The sequence below is a fragment of the Phyllopteryx taeniolatus genome, chromosome 15 (assembly GCF_024500385.1).
Source record: "Phyllopteryx taeniolatus isolate TA_2022b chromosome 15, UOR_Ptae_1.2, whole genome shotgun sequence".
In the NCBI taxonomy this organism is placed as follows: Eukaryota; Metazoa; Chordata; class Actinopteri; order Syngnathiformes; family Syngnathidae; genus Phyllopteryx; species Phyllopteryx taeniolatus.
The window spans coordinates 20,349,691-20,361,734 of record NC_084516.1 but is presented as its reverse complement, the minus strand read 5'-3'; the positions used below and the strand labels follow the sequence as shown (position 1 = coordinate 20,361,734).

At 41.8% G+C, this 12,044-nt stretch overlaps 1 protein-coding gene across 7 annotated transcripts in view; it reads right to left on the bottom strand.

The window, feature by feature from the left end:
• The window catches only part of akna (AT-hook transcription factor), a 34,914-nt gene that overhangs the window by 12,505 nt on the left and 10,365 nt on the right, over positions 1-12,044 (bottom strand). For all 7 annotated transcript variants that reach the window (XM_061800323.1, XM_061800327.1, XM_061800328.1 and 4 more), the window contains 7 exons: positions 10,565-10,877; positions 3,429-3,503; positions 1,644-1,800; positions 1,354-1,466; positions 1,190-1,243; positions 990-1,108; positions 756-903 (listed from right to left, as the gene is read on the bottom strand). In XM_061800323.1, the coding sequence (XP_061656307.1) occupies positions 756-903; positions 990-1,108; positions 1,190-1,243; positions 1,354-1,466; positions 1,644-1,800; positions 3,429-3,503; positions 10,565-10,877 (979 nt within the window). The remainder of the gene's footprint in view (positions 1-755; positions 904-989; positions 1,109-1,189; positions 1,244-1,353; positions 1,467-1,643; positions 1,801-3,428; positions 3,504-10,564; positions 10,878-12,044) is intronic.

Sequence of the window (12,044 nt, the reverse complement as noted above, 5' to 3'; positions counted from 1 at the left end):
GAGTCGCTCATCAGTCTGCCAGTGGTTTCAAATTTCCATCGTCCTCTTAACGTCGCAGCTTACAGCCAATCGAAACGAAGATTCCCTAACGGGTAAGACCCATTTCCGGGTTTAGCGAGCCGCGCTTCCGCAAGCCATCAAAATAGTATATAAAGCATCAAATATTGTGCTTTTACATCAGTACTTAACTATAGTCCTAATGTATAATGTGCCTGTGGATGAAAAAGCAAAGCTTGTGAACGCATGTACACGCTGAAATGTACGCTCAAATGAATGGAGCCAGCGAGCCTCCTTTCAAATATCCACACACTCGCTTTTCTTCTCACCTTTAGCAACCTACTTCTTCCTTAACTATGAATGTATCTTTTTATGGTTTAAGAAATGTGATCAAGTAAAATATACTGAATACACAGCATCAAACGGCGATACAGGCTCGCTGTTCAGGGCGGTTTAAAGCACCTTTTGTTCCGTGGTCGTGGGCATTTTTCTCCATATTGGGAGAAGATGAAACACAGGGATAGATGGAAGGCGTGACAAGAAACGAGCACGTCACCTTCTTCGTGATCCCGCCCCAATCCCTCCCACTTTTGATTGGTGCCTGTTGTAATGGAAAAGCAACGCAGGCTAGACCAGGCCAAGCGAGGCCAGGCCGTTCTGGAACTTGTAATGGGAAAGCGCCAATTCATAGTTTCTGAGTGGCACGGCACAGCGCAGGTCAGAAACGGACTGCTTTGGACGGAGAAGGTCGATGCTACCTCTGAGTGAGAATCATCGGATGGAGATGACTTTTGGCCTTGAAGACAAAGAGAATGAGCAGAATCAACATCAAGGGTCCTCTGATCCACCCTCTCTCTCAGCTCATCCATATGCCGCCCACACTGGTAAATGAACTCCTCCAGCTCTCTAACACAGAGAGGCAACGAATAACGAAAAACCGAATAATTGACACTATGCACAGTATGTTTCAAAATTGAATCCGGCTCTCCTACCGCTTTGGGTCGAAGTGGCTGTGCTCTGCCCCTGGCTGCTGAAGGACTTTGTGTTCTTTCTTGGCTGACAGGTAGCCCTTTTCCAAAGAGTCCAGTCCTTGATACAGTTGTGCAAGGCCCTAGAGAGAAGCGCTAGTTTACGTGTGTGAATAAGTGGTAGCCAGCATTCCTTCTGAAGGATTCCAAATTGTTGGTCTTACCTTCACCAGTTGGAAAGGCGTTTTGTTCTTCAGCAAGTCCTCAAAATCTTGTAGCTGAATGATTTCAAAACAACGACGACAACAACAACATATATATATATATATATATAAAATTAAATGAACCACTCACATATTAGTCCCATCCCAAATGAGAAGTTGACAACCTGATGCAGGAACTTGTCGGCCCGTGCATAGAGTGTAGTTGCCACCTTCTGACTGCCTTGGCACTCGGAGCTCTTTGGAATGGAGGCAGATAAACAGAGATCCGAGGAAGTTCCTGTTCATTGTGCATGCATGCAGAGGAAAGAATACATTCTTAGATGCACCTTCTGATTAAATGTTTATTATCTGTTAAATAATGGTGAACATTTATCTTTTCAACAAAGAAACATTTCATAATCATTCAATTAAAGGTAATACATGAGAGTCGAGGTGATGAATATGATGATTTTACTTATGTGTGTGGTGGGTCCACTTGGCTGAGGAGAAACTGAGTTGGGCTGTGCTTTCTGAGCCTGAGGGAAGTCGAGTCGCATGAACTTTGAAGGCTCAACATGCAGTCCAAACGGCATAACGTGAGCAGGCTTTGGTTGTTCAGAATACAGGTTAACCTTGTAGAAATGGAGAGAAAACAAGAGAGTGTCATCCAAAATGACACCATAATGTACCTTACATCCACTATAGGCCCAGTCACGACTAATATAACCTGATTTTTGGCTTGCATTCAACCAGGGATCGAGCTGGGCAAATAAGTCTAACTGGCCTGTTATTGTACTGGACTTGAATCAGTGATTTTAGAAACCTGTGGCAATGGGACCAAAGTAAACAACTAAATATCATTATTAAAAGGTGAACCTATACCTTACCTTTTATTTATGTACGGTATCTCTTAATATTGATCAATTATTAGTCATAAACACTCACATTATTTGGGACCTCCGCAGCACTAACGCACATCTGAGAAGGGCTTGTGAAAATAAATTTGAGTGTGATTTGACTTTTTTCATTTCTCATTCCTCTGATGTGTTAAGTGGAGAGAGAGCCAGAGGGTGAGCAGATCGTAGAACATGGAGGAAAGGAAGGAAGTCCAGCAAATGATTAAATGATTGAATTTATGAGTGGTAGCTAGGGACACAATTCAGGATTGGCTCTCACACTTGTGCTCTCTCATACACGCTACAGAAAGGCTCTCTTACTCAATGTTTTTGCTTATTCAACACTCAAATGCTCTCATAAACACGAGTGAAACGCTGTCATGCAGACGACTGAACAAATGTCTTGCTCTCATGAACACTACTCAAATGCTCTTATAGGCACTCATCAAATGCACTCACATATGCTCATCAAATGCGCTTGTCAAACACACTAACACATGCTCATCAAACGCGCTCACACACTTGACAAATGTGTTCACACAGACTCGCCAAGCACGCTCACATGCACTTGTCAAACGTGCGTACACGCTCGTCAAACGCACTCACACACGCCCGTGAAACGCACTTTTTAAAAATCATATTTTACGTTACAATTTATTTTATGGCGGCACAGTGGCGACTGGTTAGAGCGTCTGCCTCACAGTTCTGAGGACCCGGGTTCAATCCCCGGCCCCGCCTGCGTGGAGTTTGCATGTTCTCCCCGTGCCTGTGTGGGTTTTCTCTGGGCACTCCGGTTTCCTCCCACATCCCAAAAACATGCATGGAACGTTAATTGACAACTCTAAATTGCCCATAGGTGTGAACGTGAGTGCAAATGGTTGTTTGTTTGTATGTATGTGCCCTGCGATTGGCTGGCAACCAGTTCAGGATGTACCCCGCCTCCTGCCCGATGACAGCTGGGATAGGCTCCAGCACGCCCGCGACCCGAGTGAGGAGAAGCGGCTCAGAAAATGGATGGATGGATGGATGAAATTTATTTTATTTTATTATTCTATTTACAGGTACATCTCAATAAATTAGAATCTGGTTGAAAAGTCAATTTGTTTCAGTACTCATATATATATATATATATATATATGTATATATATATATATATATGTATATATATATATGTATATGTATATATATATGTATATATATATATAATTTTTCATCCACCCACTTTCTATAACGCTTGTCCTCATGAGGGTCACGGGGCATCACTTTCATTTCTTATGATGATTTAATAGTGACAAATTTGCAATCGACAACTCTTTTTTCTGATGTAATAAAAGTAATCAGACAGTGGTTCAAGATGATCAAACCTTGGCTTCCAACCGCAGGCGGTCAATTGTGTTCGCTGCCTCAGCATACTTAGTCAGCAGTTTGCCATGGTCCTCCTGCAGCCAGAGGAGAGAAAACAGGAACAAAATAGAAACATGAAAAGGTCGTGCTTTGCTGTAGAAACACATTGAGTCTCATTTCAGCGGTTGTAGGTAGGCCTATTACGATGTCTTTTTTAAAGATCTATTGGACCAAAAACTTTCACCCTCCATCCATCCATTTTCTTCACCGCTTCTTCTCACTAGTGTCGTGGGCTGCCGCAGCCTATCCCAGCCATCTTCGGGCGGGGGTACACCCTGAACCGGTCGCCAGCCAATCGCAGGGCATAAAAACTATCACGAAAAATGATAATATTGTTGTTTTTAATGCCTCTGAAAATATGATAAGGCCCAGCCTTATTATTTTTATTTTTGCTTTTAAATCATTATTATTATTATTATTATTTCCTTTGTTTCTCTATATTATAGTTTTTTTCTTTACGCTGTGAAATAGATCCCCCAGGCTCTGAAATAAAGAATAAAGTGCAAGACCAGCCTTGTTTACATGGAGCCTTCCATTCCAATTCTAATCGCTTTAGAAGCCCAAACTGAATGTAAATGCTCCACATAAACACCTCAATTGGAATAAGCAGGCCGAATCCGAATGGAATTTCATTCGGCTTCACAGGGGTGGAATATTCCTTTTGCCAAACCGATCAGAAGTCAAGTTTCACCATGTATGCCGTCACTGGGAATAGATAAGAGACCGGAAGCGCTCTTTCTGTGCACTTTGTCTCGATGTAAACTGCGTAAATATGGCGGCTCCCGACAAAGCTCATTTGGGACGGAGATCTTGATTTTTCAACTACTTTTACGTCGTTTTTAATCAAGCATTTATAAAAACGCTCCCAATTGATGTGCTTAGTAGACGACAGACCTCGACCTTGATGAATGACTTGACGGCTGTTCCGAGTAGTGCGCATGTATGCACCCGATCAGAATAGATCCCCTCACATGTAAAAATTGACTAGAAATCTTCAATTTGAATGATTTCAATCGGAATTACAAAAAAGTCTCCATGTAAACCCGGCTACTGTGTGGTTGGTCCGCTGAAGACAAGCCCTTCATCTGTCAATTAAATACACATTTACGTTCACTGTCGTCAACTATTTGCTGAATAATGTATACCGCTGAGGTTATTTGTTGAAATGTCTGGGTGAAATAAATAGAACCACAGCAGCAGCAACATTTCTTTTTTTTGTCCCCTCACCCCCTTTGCCACCCCCACATTGTTAGCTCGCGAACACAACAGTCACAATGTTCCCTTAAGTGTCTCTGTTCTCTCAATCTAGGCATTGCACATGGAGCAAGGATGTGGAGTGTTGGACGGAGCCAACACCGGCAAGAGTGTACCGGTTCGCTGGAGTTCCATGAGGCCACTAGCGGCTAATGACACAGCCGTCCAACTCGCTCACTGTGTGATCCGCGCGCCTCCTCACCACAATGATGACAATTTATTGAGTCCATTTGATTTATCGAACGATGAGTTGATATACAGTCCCCTCCAAAAGTATTGGAACGGCAAGGTCAATTCCTTTGTTTTTGCTGTACACTGAAAACATTTGGGTTTCAGATCCAAAGATAAATATAAGACAACATTTCAGAATCCCTTTTATTTCATGGTATTTACATTGAGATGTGTTAAACAACTCACGACAGAGCACCTTTTGTTTGAAGCCACCCACTTTTCAAGTGAGCAAAAGTATTACAACGTGTGACTGATTGGTGTTTAGAGTTGCTCAGGTGTTGCCTTTTAGATGGATTGCTTAAACATTGGATAGTGATTATTTTTGGGTTTTGAAAACTGCATTTGCTGTTAAGCAAACATGAAGACCAGAGAGTTGTCTATGGGAGAAAAGCAAAATCATTTGAAGCTGAGAGAAGAGGGAAAATTGATCAGAGCTATTGCACAAACACGGGGCATGGCCATTACAACAATTTGGAATGTCCTGAAGAAGAAAGAAACTACTGGTGTACTGAGCAACAGACATCTAACAGGTCGGCCAAGGCTATCAACAGCAGTTGATGACAGAAACATTGTGAGAGCTGTGAAGAAACACCCAAAGACAACAGTAGTACCTGTAGTAATTATCGTGACAGACCTAGTTGTAGGTAATGACCAAGGGTCCTAATACCTTTATTCATACAATGAATGTTGAGTGTTTACAATGTATATCAAGTCTACAGAGCCTTGTTAAAAGCCAGTTTTTTGTGATTTAAAAAAAATGACGAAGATTCAAAATGTCAGGATTTTATTCAACCTTGGGTAATTTCACTGAGGCTAATGTCAACTATAACTGGTACAACTTGCAATTGTTTGGTGGGGCAGACCAAAAAAAACCAAAAAGTCATAAAGCTCATATATAAGAGTATTCAATAAACACGGGACATAATTTAAAGAGACTGATTAACCCCATCTTAAGTTTGATATTCTTAGTTGGAGCTTCCAAACCATCATTAAGTGTGTTAAAATGTATCAGTCAGGAGAAAGGAAAGAAGCAGGTCAGGGAGACTGCAAAGAGGCCAAAGAGCAACATTGAATGAGCTTGGGTATGGGGTAGGGTGGCAAAATAAATGGATTCGCTTATGAAACTTGGCTACAAGCATGTTGTTTTTGGTGCTTTCTGGTCTGCTGAGACCGAGGTCCTAGGTACGATTGACTGATGACCATTACAGGGTGCACTTAAAGTCAGCTGGGATAGACTGCACTTCCCCTAAAAGACTGTGAAGTCAATCAGCCAAACTTTTTTTTTTTTTTTATATTCCATCCTGAAAGATTCCAATGCAGGGATCTCGTTTGATGTGTGTCCTGTGTCTGAGATGCACAAACATTTGCAGAACAATTAGACACATGAAACGCAACACTTTTGTTTTTGCTCCCATTTTTCGTGAGCTGGACTCTTAAGATCTAAAACTTTTTCTACATAAACAAAAGGCCATTTATAATCCATCCCACCTCACAGGTGTGGCATATCAAGATGCTGATTAGACAGCATGATTATTGCACAGGGGTCCCTTAGGCTGGCCACAATAAAAGGCCACTGTGAAATGTTCAGTTTTGCTTTATTGTGGGGGTCTGGGGGGGTCAGAAAACCAGTCAGTATCTGGTGTGACCACCATTTGCCTCACGCAGTGCAACACACCTCCTTCGCATAGAGTTGATCAGGTTGTTGATTGTGGCCTGTGGAATGTCGGTTCACTCCTCTTCAATGGGTGTGCCAAGTTGCTGGATATTGGCAGGGACTCAAGTCGGTTACGACGACGAACCGCAGTCAGGTCGAGATCCCGATGAGGACGACGAGCATGCGGATGAGCTTCCCTGAAACAGTTTCTTACAGTTTGTGAAGAAATACTTTGGGTATGCAAACCGATTGCTGCAGCAGCTGTCCGGGTGGCTGGTCTCAGACGATCTTTGAGGTGAACATGCTGGATGTGGAGTCCTGGGCTGGTGTGGTTACACGTGGTCTGCGGTTGTGAGGCCGGTTGGATGTACTGCCAAATTGTCTGAAACGCCTTTGGAGACGGCTTATGGTAGAGAAATGAACATTCAATTCACGGGCAACAGGTCTGGTGGACATTCCTGCAGTCAGCATGCCAATTGCATGCTCCCTCAGAACTCGCAACATCTGTAGCATTGTGCTGTGTGATAAAACTGCACACTTCAGTGGCCTTTTATTGTGGCCAGCCTAAGGCACACCTGTGCAACAATCATGCTGTCTAATCAGCACCTTGATATGTCACACCTGTGAGGTGGGATGGATTATCTCGACAGAGGAGAAATGCTCCCTAGCACAGATTTAGACAGATTTGTGAACAATATTTGAGGGAAATGGCCTTTTGTGTATGTAGAAAAGGTTTGAGATCTTGGGAGTCCAGCTCACGAAAAATTGAGGCAAAAACAAAAGTGTAGCGTTTATATTATTGTTCAGTATATATTCATTTTGCGTCTGTAGATGCATGGTTTAGGACCTGTCCTACATGTGTATGTGTGTGTTGGCAGTGAATCAAAATTACGAATCCTGTCTTGGTGGCAGCAAATAAGAGGCAGTGTAGAGCGAACAATTGGAGTTATCATTCCATACAATGGACACGCGAGTTTTTTCTGGACTTGATACATTTTCATTTTTGTTCGAACACCCGCCACAGCGCTCATGACGCTGGCAGAGATAACCGTTTATTACATTCGCTAGCCGGCGAGCTAAGGGCTGGAGCTAAAAAGCTCACTTGACCACGGTGATCTCATTAAAATGTCAGCGCTCGGAGTTGCGTGTCCCCTACATAATAGACACACACGCACACATATATTTATATGTATATGGGAAAGAGAACCGTTTATAAACCATAACCACAGCGACACACGTTATCAACATTCAGGCTCTAGTTGACTTCAGCAAACTCATTTTCAGCATCATTCGATTGACAGGTAAAGGTCTCACATCACAGTCCAGCAACTCGAGAGCGGGCCTGATTTTACATGTGATTTATTCTTTAGTGAACCAGGTAACTGAGGCTTATTGAGAAATAAAATCTCTTCTTCAAAAGCCAAGAGACAGCAGAAATTAGACAGAACATAACACGACAACATTCGTACAATAAATAAAAATAAAGACTAAAAAAATAACTAATATTAAACTGTATGGTATCTGATTTTAAAATGGTGACAAAGCCCAAATGCTTTCGAGTACATATATGATGTTTTTTATTCAATTAAATTTAGCAGCCTTTAAGACATTTTTTGGGCCTCTTTAGCGAGTTACTCTATACCTATGTGCCAAATGTTTAATATTTATTTGTTTCAGTGCAATTTTTGCAGAGCCTGAGTTAGATTTATATTTTCCATTATCTAAGATATTTGATTTATTGTTCTACATTACAATGCCAATGTTCAATGTTCTTTAGAATTGAAAGTTATTTAATCTTAAAAAGGAAGCACTTGAATTATTATACTCTATAATCATATCAGTGGCATTAAAAAAAAACAGCAACGATACTATCGTTTATCGTGATAGTTTTTGGGAAACTTTATTGTCCTAAAAAAGGTGCTATCGTGGCAGGCTGAAACAAAATACATTGAGAGAGAGAGCGCAAGAGCAACAGGTATGTCATATAAGTGGCGTATTAATGTATGTGTACTCCATGATGACAAGTTGCAGGGACTCATTGTTCCAGAGTGGAACTCATTGCTTTCAGACATCCTGGGACTCACATAGTCACAAGTGTAATATGATCTATGAAGTGTTTTTTAACAGGGGTGTAAAGACTTGGTAGGTATACATTAGTATATATTATGTATATAGTACAAGCCCAATTCCAATGAAGTTGGGAATGATTTGCAAATCATTTTCAACCTATATTTCATTGAATACACTACAAAGACAAGATATTTCATGTTCCAACTGATAAACTTTATTCTTTTTTAGTAAATAATCATTAACTTTGAATTTTATGGGTGCAACATGTTGCAAAAAAGCTGGGACAAGGTCATGTTTACCACTGTGTTACATCACCTTTTCTTTGAACAACATTCAATAAACGTTTGGGAACTGAGGACACGAATTGTTGAAGCTCTGTAGGTGGAATTCTTTCCCATTCTTGCTTGACGTACAGCTCCAGCTGTTCAACAGTCCGGGGTCTCCGTTGTCATATTTTACACTTCATAATGCGCCACACATTTTCAATGGGAGACAGGTCTGGACTGGAGGCAGGCCAGTCTAGTACCCGCACACTTTTACTACAAAGCCACGCTTATTGTAACACGTGCAGAATGTGGTTTAGCATTGTCTTGCTGAAATAAGCAGGGGCGTCCATGAAAAAGACATTGCTTGGATGGCAGCATACCTTTCTCCAAAACCTGTATGTACCTTTCAGCATTAATGGTGCCTTCACAGATGTGTAAGTTACCCATCCCATTGGCACTAACACAGCCCCATACCATCACAGATGCTGGCTTTTGAACTTTGCGTCCATAACAGTCCGGATGGTTCTTTTCCTCTTTGGCCCGGAGGACACGACGTCCACAATTTCCAAAAACAATTTGAAATGTGGACTCGTCGGACCACAAAACACTTTTCACCTTTGCATCAGTCCATCTTAGATGAGCTCGGGCCCACAGAAGCCGGCGGCGTTTCTGGGTGTTGTTGATAAATGGCTTTTGCTTTGCATAGTAGAGTTTCAAATTGCACTTATGGATGTAGCGCCGAACTGTATTTACTGATATTAGTTTTCTGAAGTGTTCTTGAGCCCATGAGGTGATATCCTTTACACATTGATGTCGGTTTTTGATATAGTGCCGCCTGAGGGATCGAAGGTCACGGGCATTCAATGTTGGTTTTCGGCCTTGCCGCTTAGAGTAATTTCTCCAGATTCTCTGAACCCTTTGATGATATTATGGACCGTAAATGATGAAATCCCTGAATTCCTTGCAATTGTACGTTGAGGAACATTGTCCTTAAACTGTTAAGACTATGTTCTCACGCACTTGTTCACAAAGAGGTGGACCTCGCCCCATCTTTGCTTGTGAATGACTGAGCCATTCAGGGAAGCTCCTTTTCTCCCCAATCATGGCACCCACCTGTTCACCTGTGGGATGTTCCAAACAGGTGTTTGAGGAGCATTCATCAACTTTCCCAGTCTTTTTTGGAACGTGTTACAGCCATAAAATTCGAACTTAATGATTATTTGCTAAAAGCAATCAAGTTGATCAGTTTGAACATGAAATATCTTGTCTTTGTAGTGCATTCAATTAAATATAGGTTAAACATGATTTGTAAAGAATGGTATTCTGTTTTGATTTATGTTTACCAGAACATCCCAACTTCATTGGAATTGGGGATGTAGTATATATAATTTATACTTTATGCATTTTATTTTTCATGCAACTTACAGAGAAATAATCATAAACAGGAGTGCGTAGACTTTGGATCCACTGTATGTATTAACATCAAATGAAAAAAAAATCCGGATTTCCTGGCAATATATTGGATATAACAAGAAGGCCTGGCATAGTTGCAGCTATTCTACTTTGTACAGCACCAATAAACCCAGACTGTCACAGTCATTTCACAAATACGGACAGGTACCTGGAGCTGATCGAGCAGGATACCGGCCTTCTGCTGGCATCGGAACTCCTGAGGCACGGTGCCGTTAGGGCCATCAACTGATGTTGCTTTATTCAACTGTAATGGGGGCTGAGGTCCGTCAGTTTTGTTCAGCAGAACTTCTTTCACAATGTCAGCAGGAGATTTAAAGACAACAGGAGCCTCCGGTGTCAGCGACTTTGGAGGATTCTTGGAAGACCATCTGCTCTTGGGAGGCTTGTAATCCCCTTTAGGGAAAGAGACCCTTGGCTTTACCTTGGATAAATCTGGTATCCAGTGACTTGGCAAGCCTTTTCTGTAAGAAGAACAGATTTAACTAACACAATAAGCAAAATGTAGAAAAGACAATCACTATGGTTCGAGGATGAAACAATATCATTGGTACAGGTATGTGCCAAAAGAAATTCTATCGAAGGAAAGTTTATTATTGAAATAATATGTTTCAAAAAGTGAAACTTGTATATTTGGTCAACACACACAAAGTGAAATATTTCAAGCCTTTATTTGTTTCAATTTTGATGATTATGGCAGAAAGACAAAGTATTTCACAAAATGTGAATATCATGACAAAGTTCAACATTGTAGGCTCCGTGTGTCCCAATCTTGTCAGCTATATAACGCAAAACACCTGCAGAGGTTTTCCTCAGCCTTTAAATGGTCGCAGTCTGGGTTAGTAGGCTTCAGAATCATAGGGAAGACTGTTGACTCGACGGTTGTGCAGAGACCCAGCACTGACAGCCTCCATAAGGAGAAAAGGTGTCAAAACGAAATTGCAAAAGAAGCTGGATGCTCACAGAGCACTGTATCAAAGTATATTAACAGAGTGCTAAGAGGAAGGGGGAAATGTGGCACGGATGATTGCAGCCTTGAGAGGTTTGGACTTGAGGCCGGTGCCCGTGTATCAAGAACCACCACATTCAGGCGTCTGTCTGCATGACATGGGCTACAGCTGTAGAATTCCATGTGTCAAGCCACTCCTGAACCAAAAACGTCAGAAGCGTCTGTGCTGGGCTAAGGAGAAAAAGTAATGGTCTGTTGCCCAGTGGTCCCAAGTCCTCTTTTCACATGAAAGTAAAGTTTGCATTTCACTTGGAAATCAAGGTCCCAGAGTCTGGAGGAAAAGTGGACAAGCACAAAAGTCAAGCTGCTTAAATAAAGTCCATTGTCAGTAATGGATTGGGGAGCAATGTCATTTGCTGGTGTGGGTCCATTGTCTTTTATCGAGTCCACAGTCAACGCAGCTGCCTACCAGCAAATTTTAGAGCACTTCATGCCTCCTGCTGCTGATGAGATTTTTGGAAACAATGATTTTATTTTCCAGCAGGATTTGCCACCCGCCCACCAATACCTGGTTTAATAGCCATGCAAACTCACCTCACTTGAACCCCATTGAAAATGTATGGGGTAATGTCAAGAGGAAGATGAATGCAGACGTTCTGAAGGCCGATATCAAAGCAGCTTG